Source organism: Fusarium poae, chromosome 4, assembly GCF_019609905.1.
Source record: "Fusarium poae strain DAOMC 252244 chromosome 4, whole genome shotgun sequence".
Taxonomy (NCBI): domain Eukaryota; kingdom Fungi; phylum Ascomycota; class Sordariomycetes; order Hypocreales; family Nectriaceae; genus Fusarium; species Fusarium poae.
This window is the reverse complement of record NC_058402.1, coordinates 1,341,983-1,354,688: the sequence shown is the minus strand read 5'-3', so window position 1 is coordinate 1,354,688 and position 12,706 is coordinate 1,341,983. Positions and strand designations below refer to the sequence as shown.

General features: G+C 50.3%; 4 protein-coding genes across 4 annotated transcripts; 1 reads left to right on the top strand and 3 right to left on the bottom strand.

Annotated features, from left to right (window-relative positions):
* Positions 1–389: 389 nt before the first annotated feature.
* DED1 (DEAD-box ATP-dependent RNA helicase) lies at positions 390–2,506 on the bottom strand (the record flags this gene model as incomplete). Its single annotated transcript, XM_044854934.1, has 2 exons — positions 390–2,208; positions 2,277–2,506. 2 exons carry the CDS (start codon positions 2,504–2,506, stop codon positions 390–392), a joined length of 2,049 nt encoding a protein of 682 aa, XP_044702247.1.
* Positions 2,507–5,657: 3,151 nt separating this feature from the next.
* PCB4 (putative proteasome subunit beta type-4) lies at positions 5,658–6,373 on the bottom strand (the record flags this gene model as incomplete). The annotated part of the gene is made up of 3 exons (XM_044854933.1): positions 5,658–5,859; positions 5,946–6,195; positions 6,277–6,373. 3 exons carry the CDS (start codon positions 6,371–6,373, stop codon positions 5,658–5,660), a joined length of 549 nt encoding a protein of 182 aa, XP_044702246.1.
* A 491-nt stretch (positions 6,374–6,864) lies between these two features.
* Positions 6,865–8,622, top strand: FPOAC1_010543 (uncharacterized protein; the record flags this gene model as incomplete). Its single annotated transcript, XM_044854932.1, has 1 exon — positions 6,865–8,622. The coding sequence occupies one exon, from the start codon at positions 6,865–6,867 to the stop codon at positions 8,620–8,622; it is 1,758 nt and encodes a 585-aa protein (XP_044702245.1).
* A 344-nt stretch (positions 8,623–8,966) lies between these two features.
* FPOAC1_010542 (uncharacterized protein) lies at positions 8,967–12,304 on the bottom strand (the record flags this gene model as incomplete). Its single annotated transcript, XM_044854931.1, has 3 exons — positions 8,967–11,043; positions 11,104–12,233; positions 12,287–12,304. The coding sequence occupies 3 exons, from the start codon at positions 12,302–12,304 to the stop codon at positions 8,967–8,969; spliced, it is 3,225 nt and encodes a 1,074-aa protein (XP_044702244.1).
* Positions 12,305–12,706: the final 402 nt, after the last annotated feature.

The following is a 12,706-nucleotide window of genomic DNA, read 5'->3' as shown; positions in this document are numbered from 1 at the left end:
AAACATAAACTTCGTAATGCTGTGTGAGATCTGTTGACTCATGTCCGAATCTAGATCCATCGCATCACAGCGTGCTGCCAACGTCTTCCAGCTCCCCCACGTCTCGGTCTAAGGGTATCAAACGAGGAGTATGCCGAAATCAAAGAAACGAAATCTATCAGATGCATCGTTAAAGCCCTGGAACCGAACACTGCCTGTTGCTGCTGGCAAAGAGGCATTCGTCTGTCTTCGCAGGTCATGGTGCCGCCGTGTCGTTCAAATGCATGCAACCAGATAACAAGTAAGGAAAAAAAACAAAACAAAAATAGCAAACGTGAGATGTTGCGAAGCTAAGCGGTCGCTAACATCGTGTCGCACCTAAGCGATGCGAATGTCTCGGTGTGATATGTTTACCACCAAGACGACTGAGCGCCAGGGCCACTGGGGTTACCGTAACCACCACCGCCGTAGCCAGCTCCGCCACCGTAGCCAGCGCCGCCTCCATAACCGCCGCCGCCGCCACCACCAGCGTTGAAGCCGCCACCCTGAGCTCCAGTGTTGAAGCCGCCGCCGCCGCCGCCGTTGCTGTTGTTGTTACCACCAAAGCCGCCGCCGCCGAACTTTCGGAAATCACGAGTGGCACCACCGCGGCCACCACCGCCACGGGAGCGACCACCACGACCTCCTCCTCCGAAGGAAGACTCACGAGCAATTGTCTCGAGGAAAGCGGGGACCTCTTGGTTGGCCTCCTTGAGCAAGTCCATAAGCTCGCGAACAATACCACGGTTGCCACGGTTGAAGAATGCAGTGGCAATACCAGTGTTTCCGGCACGACCAGTACGACCAATACGATGGACATAATCGTCAACATCGGTGGGGAGATCGTAGTTGATAACGTGAGTGACGTGAGGGATATCCAAACCTCGAGCGGCAACAGCGGTAGCAACCAAGATGGGGCATCGACCGTTACGGAAGAACTCGAGAGCACGCTCACGCTCGCGCTGGGTACGGTCACCGTGAATAGATGTAGCAGGGAAGTTCTGGTTGATGAGGAAGTCGGAAAGCGAATCAGCCATGCGCTTGGTCTCGACGAAGATCAGGGTGAGACCGTTGGCGTGAGAGTGAAGAATGTCCAGGAGGACGGATCGCTTGTCAACATCCTCAACGTACTCAACCTTCTGAGTAATGTTCTCAGAGGTGGAACCGACACGACCGACGGAAAGGAAGATGTAGTCCTTGAGGAAATCGCGGGCAAGCATCTGAATATCGCGGGGGAAGGTGGCTGAGAACATGAGGGTCTGACGGTCCTGAACCTGGGGCATATCCTCGCCTTCGACAATGCGGCGAATTTGGGGCTCGAAACCCATGTCCAGCATGCGATCGGCCTCATCGAGCACGAGGTACTTGATGTTCTGGAGGGAGATGCGGCCTCGCTCTATGAGGTCCACCAATCGACCGGGAGTAGCAACAAGCAAATCACAACCACGCTCAATTTGTCGGAGCTGAGAGCCAATGTCGGCACCACCGTAAACGACACAAGGTCGAACCCAAGAACGGTAGGCGAACTTGCGGGACTCTTCGAAGATCTGAGACACAAGCTCACGGGTAGGAGCAAGAATCAAAGAGGTGGGGTAAGCCTTGCGCTGGCGACCAAACTGACCGGCGGCATTAGCGGGCACGGGAGAAGGGCCGTTGAGGAAAGCCTGAGAGAGGATAGGGAACAAGAAACCACCAGTCTTTCCAGAACCGGTCTGGGCACAAGCCATCAGATCGCGACCGTTGCTAACGATGGGGATCGAGTACTTCTGAACAGGTGTAGGGACCTTGTAGTGGGCGAGCTCGATGTTGCGGCACAAGTGCTCATCCAGAGGAGGGGTGGTGAACTGGTGAACAGGCTCAGGGACGTCTGTACCTGAAGCCTCAACGGGGATGTCGTCGTACTTCTCGAAGTTGATACCGGTGTGCTGCTTGGAAGGGTCCTCGGCAGTGGCACCGAAAAGCTCGCGCTCGATACGGGGGTTAGCCGGGCCGGGGATGTGCTTTCCGTCGCGCCATTGTCCATCACCAGATCCACGAGCAGCAGGAGCGCCACCGCCAGAGTGACCGTCGAAGTTACCGCCACCGCTGTAACCACCACCTCGACCACCCCAGCCGCCTCGGCGGTTGTTGTTGCCCTGGAAGGTAGGAACATCGTTGCTCCAGTTGTTTTGGCGGGCACCGTAGTTCTGGCTGTGAAGAGGTTAGCAAATGCCTAATGCCACAAAGCTGGCTGAGTTGCCGGCAGATGGATTACTTACTTAGCCCAGGCACTGTTGTTGATGCCGTTGGCAGGAGGACCACCGTTCATAGCGGGGGGACCACCTTGAGGACCACCTTGGGGACCAGCCTGAGGACCACCCTGGGGACCGGAGGGAGGAGGACCACCACGGCCACGCATGTGAGGAGGGATGTAGGATCGACCCTGGGCAGGGCCTTGGTGACCGCCATCGTTGAGGGAGAGGCCACCCATGTTGATCTGATCAGCCATGTTTACGGTCGGTTTTTGGGTCGAGAAATTTGTAGAGATAGTCGGGTCGTAAAGACGCGTGAAATCCGAAATAGGCAGATAAACTCTCTTAAATTATCAAGGAGAGTAGTCGTGTTTGGTGAAATTCCCGTCGAAAGTAAAGACAGGAAAAACAAGAGAAAGAAACGGAAGACCAACGCTTCCAATAATTTCCCAAATGATAACTTTTAGGCACAAGCAAATGTCAGTGCTGTGCAAATATCCCTCGAAGAACACGCAGAATCTTCAAAGGAAAGACGAAAGAAAGACAGAGTGTTGAGAAAATAACACGGATGGAGGAGGGGAAGAGAAGTTTGTGAGATAAGGGTTTGTTGTGGGAAGAAGAGGGAAGAAAAGGGACAGAGTCAAGAGGCGAAAGAAGAGTGGGAGAAAAAAAATTGGTTGGAGTTGCACCCGATCAGGGTTAGCGCGGGCCTGTACATAGGTACTTCGGGGCAAGGTTTTGGAGGGGGTTGCCTCTGCGGTGAGGGCGAGTGGGAGGACTTTAGAGTAAGAGTGGGTCAGGAAAGGCCGTGAGTGGGCGATATAAGCCTGGAAGTACTTGACAGGTATTTTTTGGCCACCGCTCACCTCAGATGCGGCCAGTGAGGTTATAGGAAATGACAAGAATGCCTGTCAAAGAGATGCTGTGGCTGGGCAAAAAAGTTGAGAAAGAAACTAACCTGGTACTTATGACGATAAGGACGCTAGATAAATCTGATATCTTCTGACTGGGTGAAATTATCGTCCTGAATCGTTGCTGCTGTGAAATACGTCAGAACCAGACTTTGCTTTTGGCTACCTGAGCTGCTAGATCATGCTTCTAGGCTTCTCGCAAATTTTTAGTCTTTTAGGCGAGCGCTAGTTTTGTAAAAGTTGAAGTCTGACCCTGAGTACCTACTATGGAGAGAAGAGAAAAGGCAAACTTTGGGCGCGCACAAATTACCAATATCACCAACATTCACACCTTGATGTTATAAGACAATAAAGCTACGATGGCTATCTCATAAATTTTCGACTTACCCCTTTAAGAGTATAAAATTGATCACATCTCACACAAATTTTGATGACAGTTTAAGACTACTGTCTCACTGTGGGGGTTCAGAGAAGGGCGGAGAATCCTGGTGGAAGACCGTGTTAGAGCAAGGACTTCAGCCAAGTCCCGGTCGGTAAGGGGCGATTTCAAACGGTGGTTAAGCTGAGGTACTTGTGCGGTACCTGGACTCCATACCAGCCTAGATTCCGGGGCGGCTGATGGAGCCGGGGTGGCTAGGTACCTCTTTGGTGGGTTCTGTAGGACTCGTAGCAACCATTCACCTCCTATGACGACAGGTTGTTTGATAATATGTTGATATTTTATTTTAAGCTTTATTGAGACGGCAATGAAGATGTTATCGAGTAAATATACCTACTTACCTACATTCTAGAGAAGTCAGTTCTTCAATAAACAAAGGTAAAACGATTGCCCATAAGCTTTAACGTTATTGAACTCTCGCATCAGCCGGCAACTGGCAGCACAATATCCGTACAGCAGGAAGACTTTCGACTCTTTGGGCGTGTCTTAACGGATCAGATGTAAAACAGGCCCGGACGGAAGACGGAAAAATTGATATATTAAACAAAAAATCACTTGCGACACGGCAAACCTAATCAAGCGTATCAAACGGAATGATTCCAAACAATTGCAGACACAGCAAATGCGTCAGTTTGCTCTCAAGCATTGGGGCCTGTAACGGCTGCAAGCATCACCTACAGGGATTTATGAGGACCCTGAGCTTGCCCAGCCAAATTTGGACGCGCTGTTACAGCTAACAACAACCTAATGGATCCGTATCGCGGGAAATCCCCGATAAGCGGGATAGGGACGATCTGGAGTATAGATAAAATTAACGATGTCCTCAACAGTAAAGTCAATGTCTTACAAAATCCATAAATCGATGCCCATTGGATTTCATATCAAAGTGCTTTCTGATGTAGTATGTACCGAGATCTTCAAGTACTATGTTTGTATCCTGAGTTTCTAGGTAACATGCGAAATCACATTTCGAATTTCAGGTAGGCCACCTTGGATTGACCTCATGCTTTACCTCATGGATATACATCTATGACTCCTAGGCTTTTGGATTCCAGAATTCAGAATAATTCTAGTTAATTCTGGTAACCCCTCGAGTCACAAAGAATCGAAGCGTGACGGATACCTACGTATCGTGCCATGCAATTTCCACCTCGTGACGACTCGGCATGCCACTCTCTACTGCACCCATCCCTGTTGATTGACCTCTTGTGGCACAGAGATGCTAACTGAGAGTACGGGAATATTTCTCCAACAATAGTTTGTACCTCGGGATTCCTTATACGATATCTGTACACCCGGACTGTTGTTTGCAGGTCATCTCCGATGCTGATATGGAGGCTTACAAGTGTGTATATCGGATCGAGCTAGACTTATCGTGCGGCTGCTTGGCGGTAAGATTGTGACCCAAAATCGAGATGTCAACACCCAGCTGTCAATGCTACTCAGTCCAGAAATGTCATCAATGATTGGTTGATATGACGAAGATGCATCTATGGGGTGTCCAGAAAAACACAAACTACCACGAATACTGTGTAGGCACTCCAGTATCTTGGATCGATACCCAATGTCTTCTTTTCCCATTTTACATGTGTCAAGTATGCATTGCTACTTAAAAAGCGTGCATATATCCATTGTATCTCGGTGTTTGGCAGCTGTTACCTTGAATATATTTGAAAGTCTTCTTGGAGTCGTACAAGTAGTCGAACGGATTATTCAGAGCAATGGTGAAGCTATGTTATCCACGGAAGAAACGGTTCTGGCCTTTGTGAGATGTTCAAGCCAACTAGAAATGTTCGCTAAAAATTACTGAACATCATTTTCTCATTTAGACGTTGTCTTCCTATACAACCGATGTATCCTACACGTGGAGCGAGTTGTGAAACACGGCTGTAACTTGGGATTTTAATTTAATATGCCGTCGGGGGACTTGCTATCATATAGACTGATGTAAGATGTCATGAGTAACCAGTTGGAGGAAACTATCTTGATGTAAGCATCAACCTCCAAGCCCCATCTAGTAATACAAATTCATGTTTCCTTTCTATTTGCGGACGGCTCTTAAGCACACTTGACCACCTTGTCGTCGTCAAACTCAATATCTATGATCCCATCTGCCTTGACCGCCTTGACCACCATGCCCTTGAAGTCAATCGGTAAGCGCCGCTTTAGTTCGTCGGTACACATCGTCAGGATCTTGATGCCCTGGTGGAGAGTGATGTCGGGGTGGTGGTGCTTGTCGAGGATAGAGAGGCAGTAGTATCTATACAAGCATGAGTCAGCATTGGTCCAGACCCGTTGGTTCATATTATATGTCTCTCTGGAACACATGTTTCGGGGGCAACATACTGGGCGTAGCCATGGGCAGCATAAGGAACCTCGGCCAGCGACGCTAGGTAGTCGAGCCAGTAGAGGGATGGCTTGCCAGTAATAGGGTCAACACCACCCATGAGCAGGTTGACATTGTAAGGCTTTCGGGATCGCAAGCTGGTAGCGAGCTCTCCACGGACGAAGTGGGCAAGAGCAGAGGGGGATAGGTCGGACTCGTTTCGCATCGAGTAGAGCTGGGCATTTCGTTGAATGTATTCGGCGAATTGCACTGAGGAGCTATGGGTTAGCTGTCGTCATCGCGGGGCCAGTCGACAAGCGATTGCCGTCACTGGCAAGCTGATTGAAATACCTGTGTCACCGGCTTCTCCAGAGAATGCCAAAAGGGTGTGTTTGTTAAGATCTCTGGTCTTATCATCAGATGCTTTGAGGATGGTGGCACCTCGCATCGCAGCCTTGGATGCTGCGATGATGGTGAAGTCCTTTCCAGTAATTCCCAAGAGTATCTCCCTGTTATACGATGTTAGTAACTTTGAAGTAGTAGCTGCAGCCTAGATATAGCTTACATGTTGGCGATAGTGTGGTGTGTAGTGGGGGAAGTAGATGTGTTGTTGTGGAGGAGTTGGTCAAGGTAGTTGTTCAGCCTTCTTCATGGAAGGTACAGTGAATCAAGCTCTCCCGTTAGGCTGTAGCGCTGCGCGCGTCAACGCTCACCCGGGAGCTCTCTCGCAGTGGCTTCGATTGTGCCAATATCCACCGCCAAATTCGGAAAAACCTGGGCCCAGCTGCCGGCTTTTGATTTGCTAGTTGGGCTTACAGGGATCCAATGGATTTTCCGTTATCCACTGTCGCTCAACTTTTTTTTTTCTAAGCCTAGAAATTTATCTTCAAGGCGGGTGTGAAAGTCGTGAACAGCCAGCCAAGTTCGCGACGTTCCAATATGTCGTCCTTTTTCACAGTACCAGGTGCGCAGAAGAAGCGCAAGCGTCCCGAGGCTTCAGAGCAACCAAAAAAGAGAGTTGCTGCTTCAAAATCTGCTGGAAAGGCACCTTCGAAGAATGCCGGCCCCACCAAAAAGCGAGACGAGCGAGACGAGCGAGACGACGAGTCTATCTCTGGAAGCGACTCAGACGATGATGGAAGCCTTGACAGCGCATCTGTCGCCAGCGATGTTGAAATGGAGGACAACGAGTCGGATGATGAAGAGGGCGAGACCGCTGCCGAGAGGAGATTGCGACTAGCAGAGCGATATCTCGAGAACATCAAGGAGCACGTGGACGAAGCTGGTTTCGACGCCGCCGACATTGACCGAGATCTGATTGCCGAGCGACTCCAGGAGGATGTAGCAGAGGGAAAGGGCAGAGTATACCGTCAATTGGCCTCGGAATTCGCCTTTGACAACGTCTCGCGCACCTTCTTCCGAAGCAACACCAACGCCGTAACCGCCATCGCCGTATGCGACCCATACATCTACACCACTACCAAAGACTTATACCTACACAAATGGAAGGCGCAAGACCTCCCTCAATACCAATACCCACAGACAACACGACGAAAGCCCAAGAAGCCCCCGGCGCCCCCGAAGAAGCAGCCGTCCCTGGAAGCATGGGTGAAGGGCGACACAAGAAAGTCAAAGGATAAAAACTACCAGCGTCACACTGACCGCATCCTCGCTGTTGCAGCCTCTCCCGATGGCAAATATGTAGCCACTGGAGGTGCAGATAACAAGCTCATTATCTACGACGCTCACACCCTCAAGCCTATCAAGGTCTGGACACATCACCGAGACTCCGTGACTGGATTGGTCTTTCGCAGGGGGACGAATCAACTGTACTCTTGTTCTAAGGACCGCACAGTCAAGGTCTGGAGTCTGGACGAGATGGCTTATGTCGAGTCGCTATTTGGCCATCAAGATGAAATCCTTGACGTCGATGCTCTTGCGCAAGAACGCTGTGTCAGTGTTGGCGCCCGAGACCGCACTGCGCGTTTGTGGAAGGTCGCCGAAGAGACACAGCTTGTCTTCCGCGGTGGTGCTGTTGACAAGAAGTCTCGACCAAGCGGCGTGAATGCGCGCTCCATGCTCCATGAGGGTAGCATGGATCGTGTCGCCATGATCGACGACGATCTGTTTGTGACTGGTTCTGACAATGGCGCACTTGCACTGTGGAGTGTCCAGAAGAAGAAGCCTGTATACATTGAGCCCATCGCGCATGGCATCGACCCAGCCTTGGATCCCAAAGAAGCATCGGCCGAACAGAACCCTGATCCTGAGATCGTTCCCCCTCCTACACCCCGCTGGATCACCGCCATCCGAACCATCCCTTACTCCGATGTTATTCTTACTGGTAGCTGGGATGGCCACATCCGAGTTTGGCAACTCAGCGAGGACAAGCGCAAGATTGAGTTCCGCGGGGTTCTCTCCAAGCCTGAAGACCAGGAAAATGAGTCGATGGAGGAGAGTGCCCAGGGCCCAATCAATGGCGTTGTCAATGATATCGATCTTTTCGAGCGTGGTGATAGAGGCAAGGACGGCCTTTGCGTGGTTGTGGCTGTAGGAAAAGAACACCGACTAGGCAGATGGAACCCGCCTGCAAAGATCGGGCGAAACGGAGGCGTCGTGTTTGAGATCCCACGGATACAACGGCAGATGGTGGTGAATGGCACGAACGAGAGCTCAGACGCCGAGCAAGATGAATGAAGAAGCGTAATAGATATTTGATACAACCACAAATAGACGTGGCGGAGACTGCGACTCGCACCACCTGTTATATATCATTAGCACCAGGGAATTAGGTCTAGCATCCGTTGGTGATCCTTTAGGAGTCGGGTGTTAAATGGAAAAATTTTGTGATTGGTATAGACTTTAATAATCTTCTCACTCGACGTGCCTTTTCTATTTTGTGCATCACTTTGAGTACTGTGCCCGTCCTGACATGATGTTAATCCTTCATTACAAACCATCACCCTAAGACCTCTCTATCCATGATGCTTTGTTCTTCTCAAAATTGTACAACACTATGCCGCCTATCAAGACAGACAAATTCATCCCGTCAAATCGATGGTACGCTCGACCCCATTGTACTGGGCCTCTCTATGAGAGGTATCCTCGATGCTCTTCATAACGATTCGTTTTCCACCAAAAACACTCGGGCTACCTTCAGCTGGCGACGCTGATGCCCTTTGTTTCGTAGCCAGAGCAACTGAAGGCGAGCTATGTATCTTTACAGTAGAAGAGATGGATGTTGGGCCCGCTTCTTCAGGAGATTCCGATAACTTCTGTACAAAATTGGGTGTTGAGGGTGGCTTTGGCCTGCTTCGTTCAATGCGCGGCGAATGACTTTCGGTGGTCAAATCAGGAAGCATTTGCTGCGAGGTGTCGACCGGGGATGAGCGGGCTGAATGAAAGACATCCCCTGAGCTAGAGATCTTAGAATCATTGCTCGAGCCCTCCCTTAAAGGTTGGACAAAGGAAGGTTCTTCATTTCTTGTGGGTGTTTGTGGCCGAAGAGGCTCTTCAGGAGAAGCAACTGTAAAATACGCCGATGTAGTACCTGCTTGAGGAGGTTCTTCACTCTCTGCAGGAATAGTGTCGTCCACCAACGTGCTCTTGGGACCATGATTGGCTTGTGGTGTCTCTGGGGCTCTCTGGGGTACTTGGGGTGAGGATGGGGCAACCTGTGGTGACGAGACAGGCCCCTTTGTTGCTCTTCGTTTTCTCTTCAACTCCTTCTCCCTCTCTAACCGCAAATGTTGCTCCTGTTGGAAGTCGAAGAGAAGGTCCCTCACCTTGGCGCGAATTTGCTGAGGTTTGATAACCCACTGACTAGCTTCTTTCTGAAGTAGTCTCCGAACAGCCTCATCCGGATCTCTCAGGAAATTTTCCATGTAACCCAAGACGTATACACCACAGTCGCAGTAATTATCTTGTTCAGGTATACCCCGCGCAGTCATGCCGCCAGGCCTGTCCATGATATCAATGCCCTTCTTATCTTTCGCTTCTTCTACTAGATAGTCTCGCAAGCATTTGCAGGTTGCCGCGTGTGCGGCGCCTAGTGAGTCGAGAGTAATGATCCTGGGCTCATCAGTACTGTACTTCTGATTTCCTCCGGTCGACTTTCGCTTGTTAGTTTTGTTGGGGGCCTCTGAATTCTTGACAGTCTCGTTATCCAAAAGAACAACCCCATCGCCAGTCGCTGCCTGGCTTCTGGTTGATCTGGGGGCTTCATGATCCAACGACACAACGGGCGACGCTTTCTTGACAGAAACATTCTCTGCAACCTCCACTGCTGGGTCGTTATCCTCAACAATGATTGCATCCTGTAGGCTTGAAGATTCGTCTTTCTTGGACGCTTCTGCTTTCATTTCCGCTTTCACCTCCTTGGGAAGGAGACGAGGGGCATTGTAGATAATAGCCAAATACCAGTGTGCATTCTCATTGACCGGAACCACGATATAGTCGTATGAAAGCAAATCGACCCTGGCAGTCCATGCTTTAACACCTTCATAATTGATCTTGGCGCGATTGGATCTCAGTTTCTCAAAGAAAAAGGTGTTGAAGATGTATACCTTTTCCAGGATTTCTGGTCTCTCTTTTTCGAGTTGAACCTGCAGGTAGCGAAGATAGAAGCTGATGAGGTTGTCGTTGAGAAATTCCCCCTCATCTAGTCGAATGATATCCTCCTTGTCGACAGTTGCACGGTTCTTCCCAGTTGGGGGGTATACCAAGGACCTGTGCCAGTCCTTGTCCCAACCCGGGTTCTGAGCTGTCCATGAAAGAGGAAGTGGTTCTGGGGAAGACTTTCTTGTTTGCCGGGTCTCAGGCTTGCGCTTCCGACTTGACTCCAAAAATGGATCCTCGACATCCTCTGTCTTCATTTTCACTTCTTCCTTCGCTTCTTCCTGCAGAATAGGCAAGCCTCCCTGCATTCTATCCTTGAGTTTTGGACGCCGAGGAGATATGGGCTCTCCTTGAAATGGGTTTCGATGGGAAGACTGAGGTGGTCTAGGTGTGCTTGCTGTGAAAGGAACTGGCGAGATTGGGACTGGGGAATTCTTTGATTTAGACGCAAACGATTTAGCCTCTCCCATCGCCTTTGAGAATGTGTTCTCCAATTCGACCCTTTGACCAGTTAGTTTTCTTCTTGAACCGTTAAACCAATGTTATTTGTGAAGCACTTACGGGCTGACCTCGTTCAAACGTTCAACCCCATGCAGCCAGGCGATGAAGATAGAGGCGTTCGCAATGTCGCTAAACTTCAACACAAGCTTACCACCAACGGTCGTACCTGTGTTTGAGCGATGGATGGAAATAATGGGGCTCTGCGAATTGCTGTGTTTAACACCGTGGATCGACTTTTTGGAAAGTTCAAGCCATGAGAAAGTCTGTCTACCTTGATGGGATGGGTGAGCCAGGCCGGAATCAAGATGTAACGTGATGGGCTCATCAGTCTTCCCAGCGGACCAGGTGCTTCTTCCACATGCCGCAGCTACTAGCAGTACTCCGTCAACTTTCGGCCCACTGCGTGTTGAGTTTCGGCGCTCCATGGCTGACCCGAAATTGGTAGGTTTGATTTCTCCTCGTTGAGTTCGTGAATAAGGAGACCGGGACACTAGCTTTGTAACACTGGTGGGCCTTGTGGGAGTCTCTGTGACTGCAGAAGTGCCGGGCTTTGCCAACTCGTCCTCGGAATCGTTGTACAACCTGTATCGCTTCGGTGTACTCTGAGCATAGTCTGTCGCTGATCGCTTTGATTGCAGGGGAAGATCCGGCGAAATGTTGGCAGATGAGGGGCCATCACTATTGTTATGGATGTTCATAGACAAACAGTCTGGACTTGTGAGTGTGGGAGATTGTTGAGGAGGAAGATTCCGATGCGCAACAGCAACTGTATCGTCGTCGCTTTCACTAGGCGATGGATTATTTCTACGAGGCCCTCTCGGCCTGCGCCGGCTCCGTTTTACAGTACTCCTGCGCTGCACGCTGCGGTATTCTGCTACGCAGCTACCAGCTGCCGTAGTCAGATTGCTGCTGCTGATTACACTAGAGCCGCCAAGAGTTTCCGCGTAAGAATCCTCTCGGGTCAAGTTGTGGTGCCATGGGGCTTTGGCACTCGGCTCACTGTCGTTTTCGATTGCTTCCAAGGGTGCTAGACGTGAACTCGAAAAATAGCGAGATGCGCATGACGGTTCAGGACCAGATTTCTTGATTCGTTTGTTTGATCGTTCGTCTCGAGATGTGTCGCTTCGATCTGTCTGAGCAGACTGCCCAATTTTCATGGAGCTTCGTGGTCTTTGGTCGTTGATCGCTCTCTGTCCAGGAATAAGTATCAAGCCAAAAGTGCGCGACACGGCGAAAAACTAACCATCCGTGAGTTATTCATTTTTGCCTCGTCACCCGGAGAGCTCCAGAGGGTGTCAGCAGGGATGTCTTATCCTATCACTCGAGTGGGCAGGAAGCATACCCATAGTCCGGGAAAGAGTTGGCGGTTGAATAATAGTGTGCGAGAGGACTAAATAGTATCGATTAGAGTTGAGCTCGGCGCGACGAAGTGCAGAGAGAATAGGAATAAGGAAAGAGCAATGCGCACTCCCATCGAGCCTTTTCCCTCCTCTGGTGCCCTGCAGACAAAGACTGTGCGTGGGCCTCCAGTTTTTCACCTTGACAGTTCACGATGCGTTAGGCTGGAAGGCGGATGATCTTCTCTGCCAGTCGTGGGTGCAGCTTAAGCAGAGTGGAGAGTTTGGGAACCCTTTAGCTGCCGGCGGGGCACTAAGAATGTCCT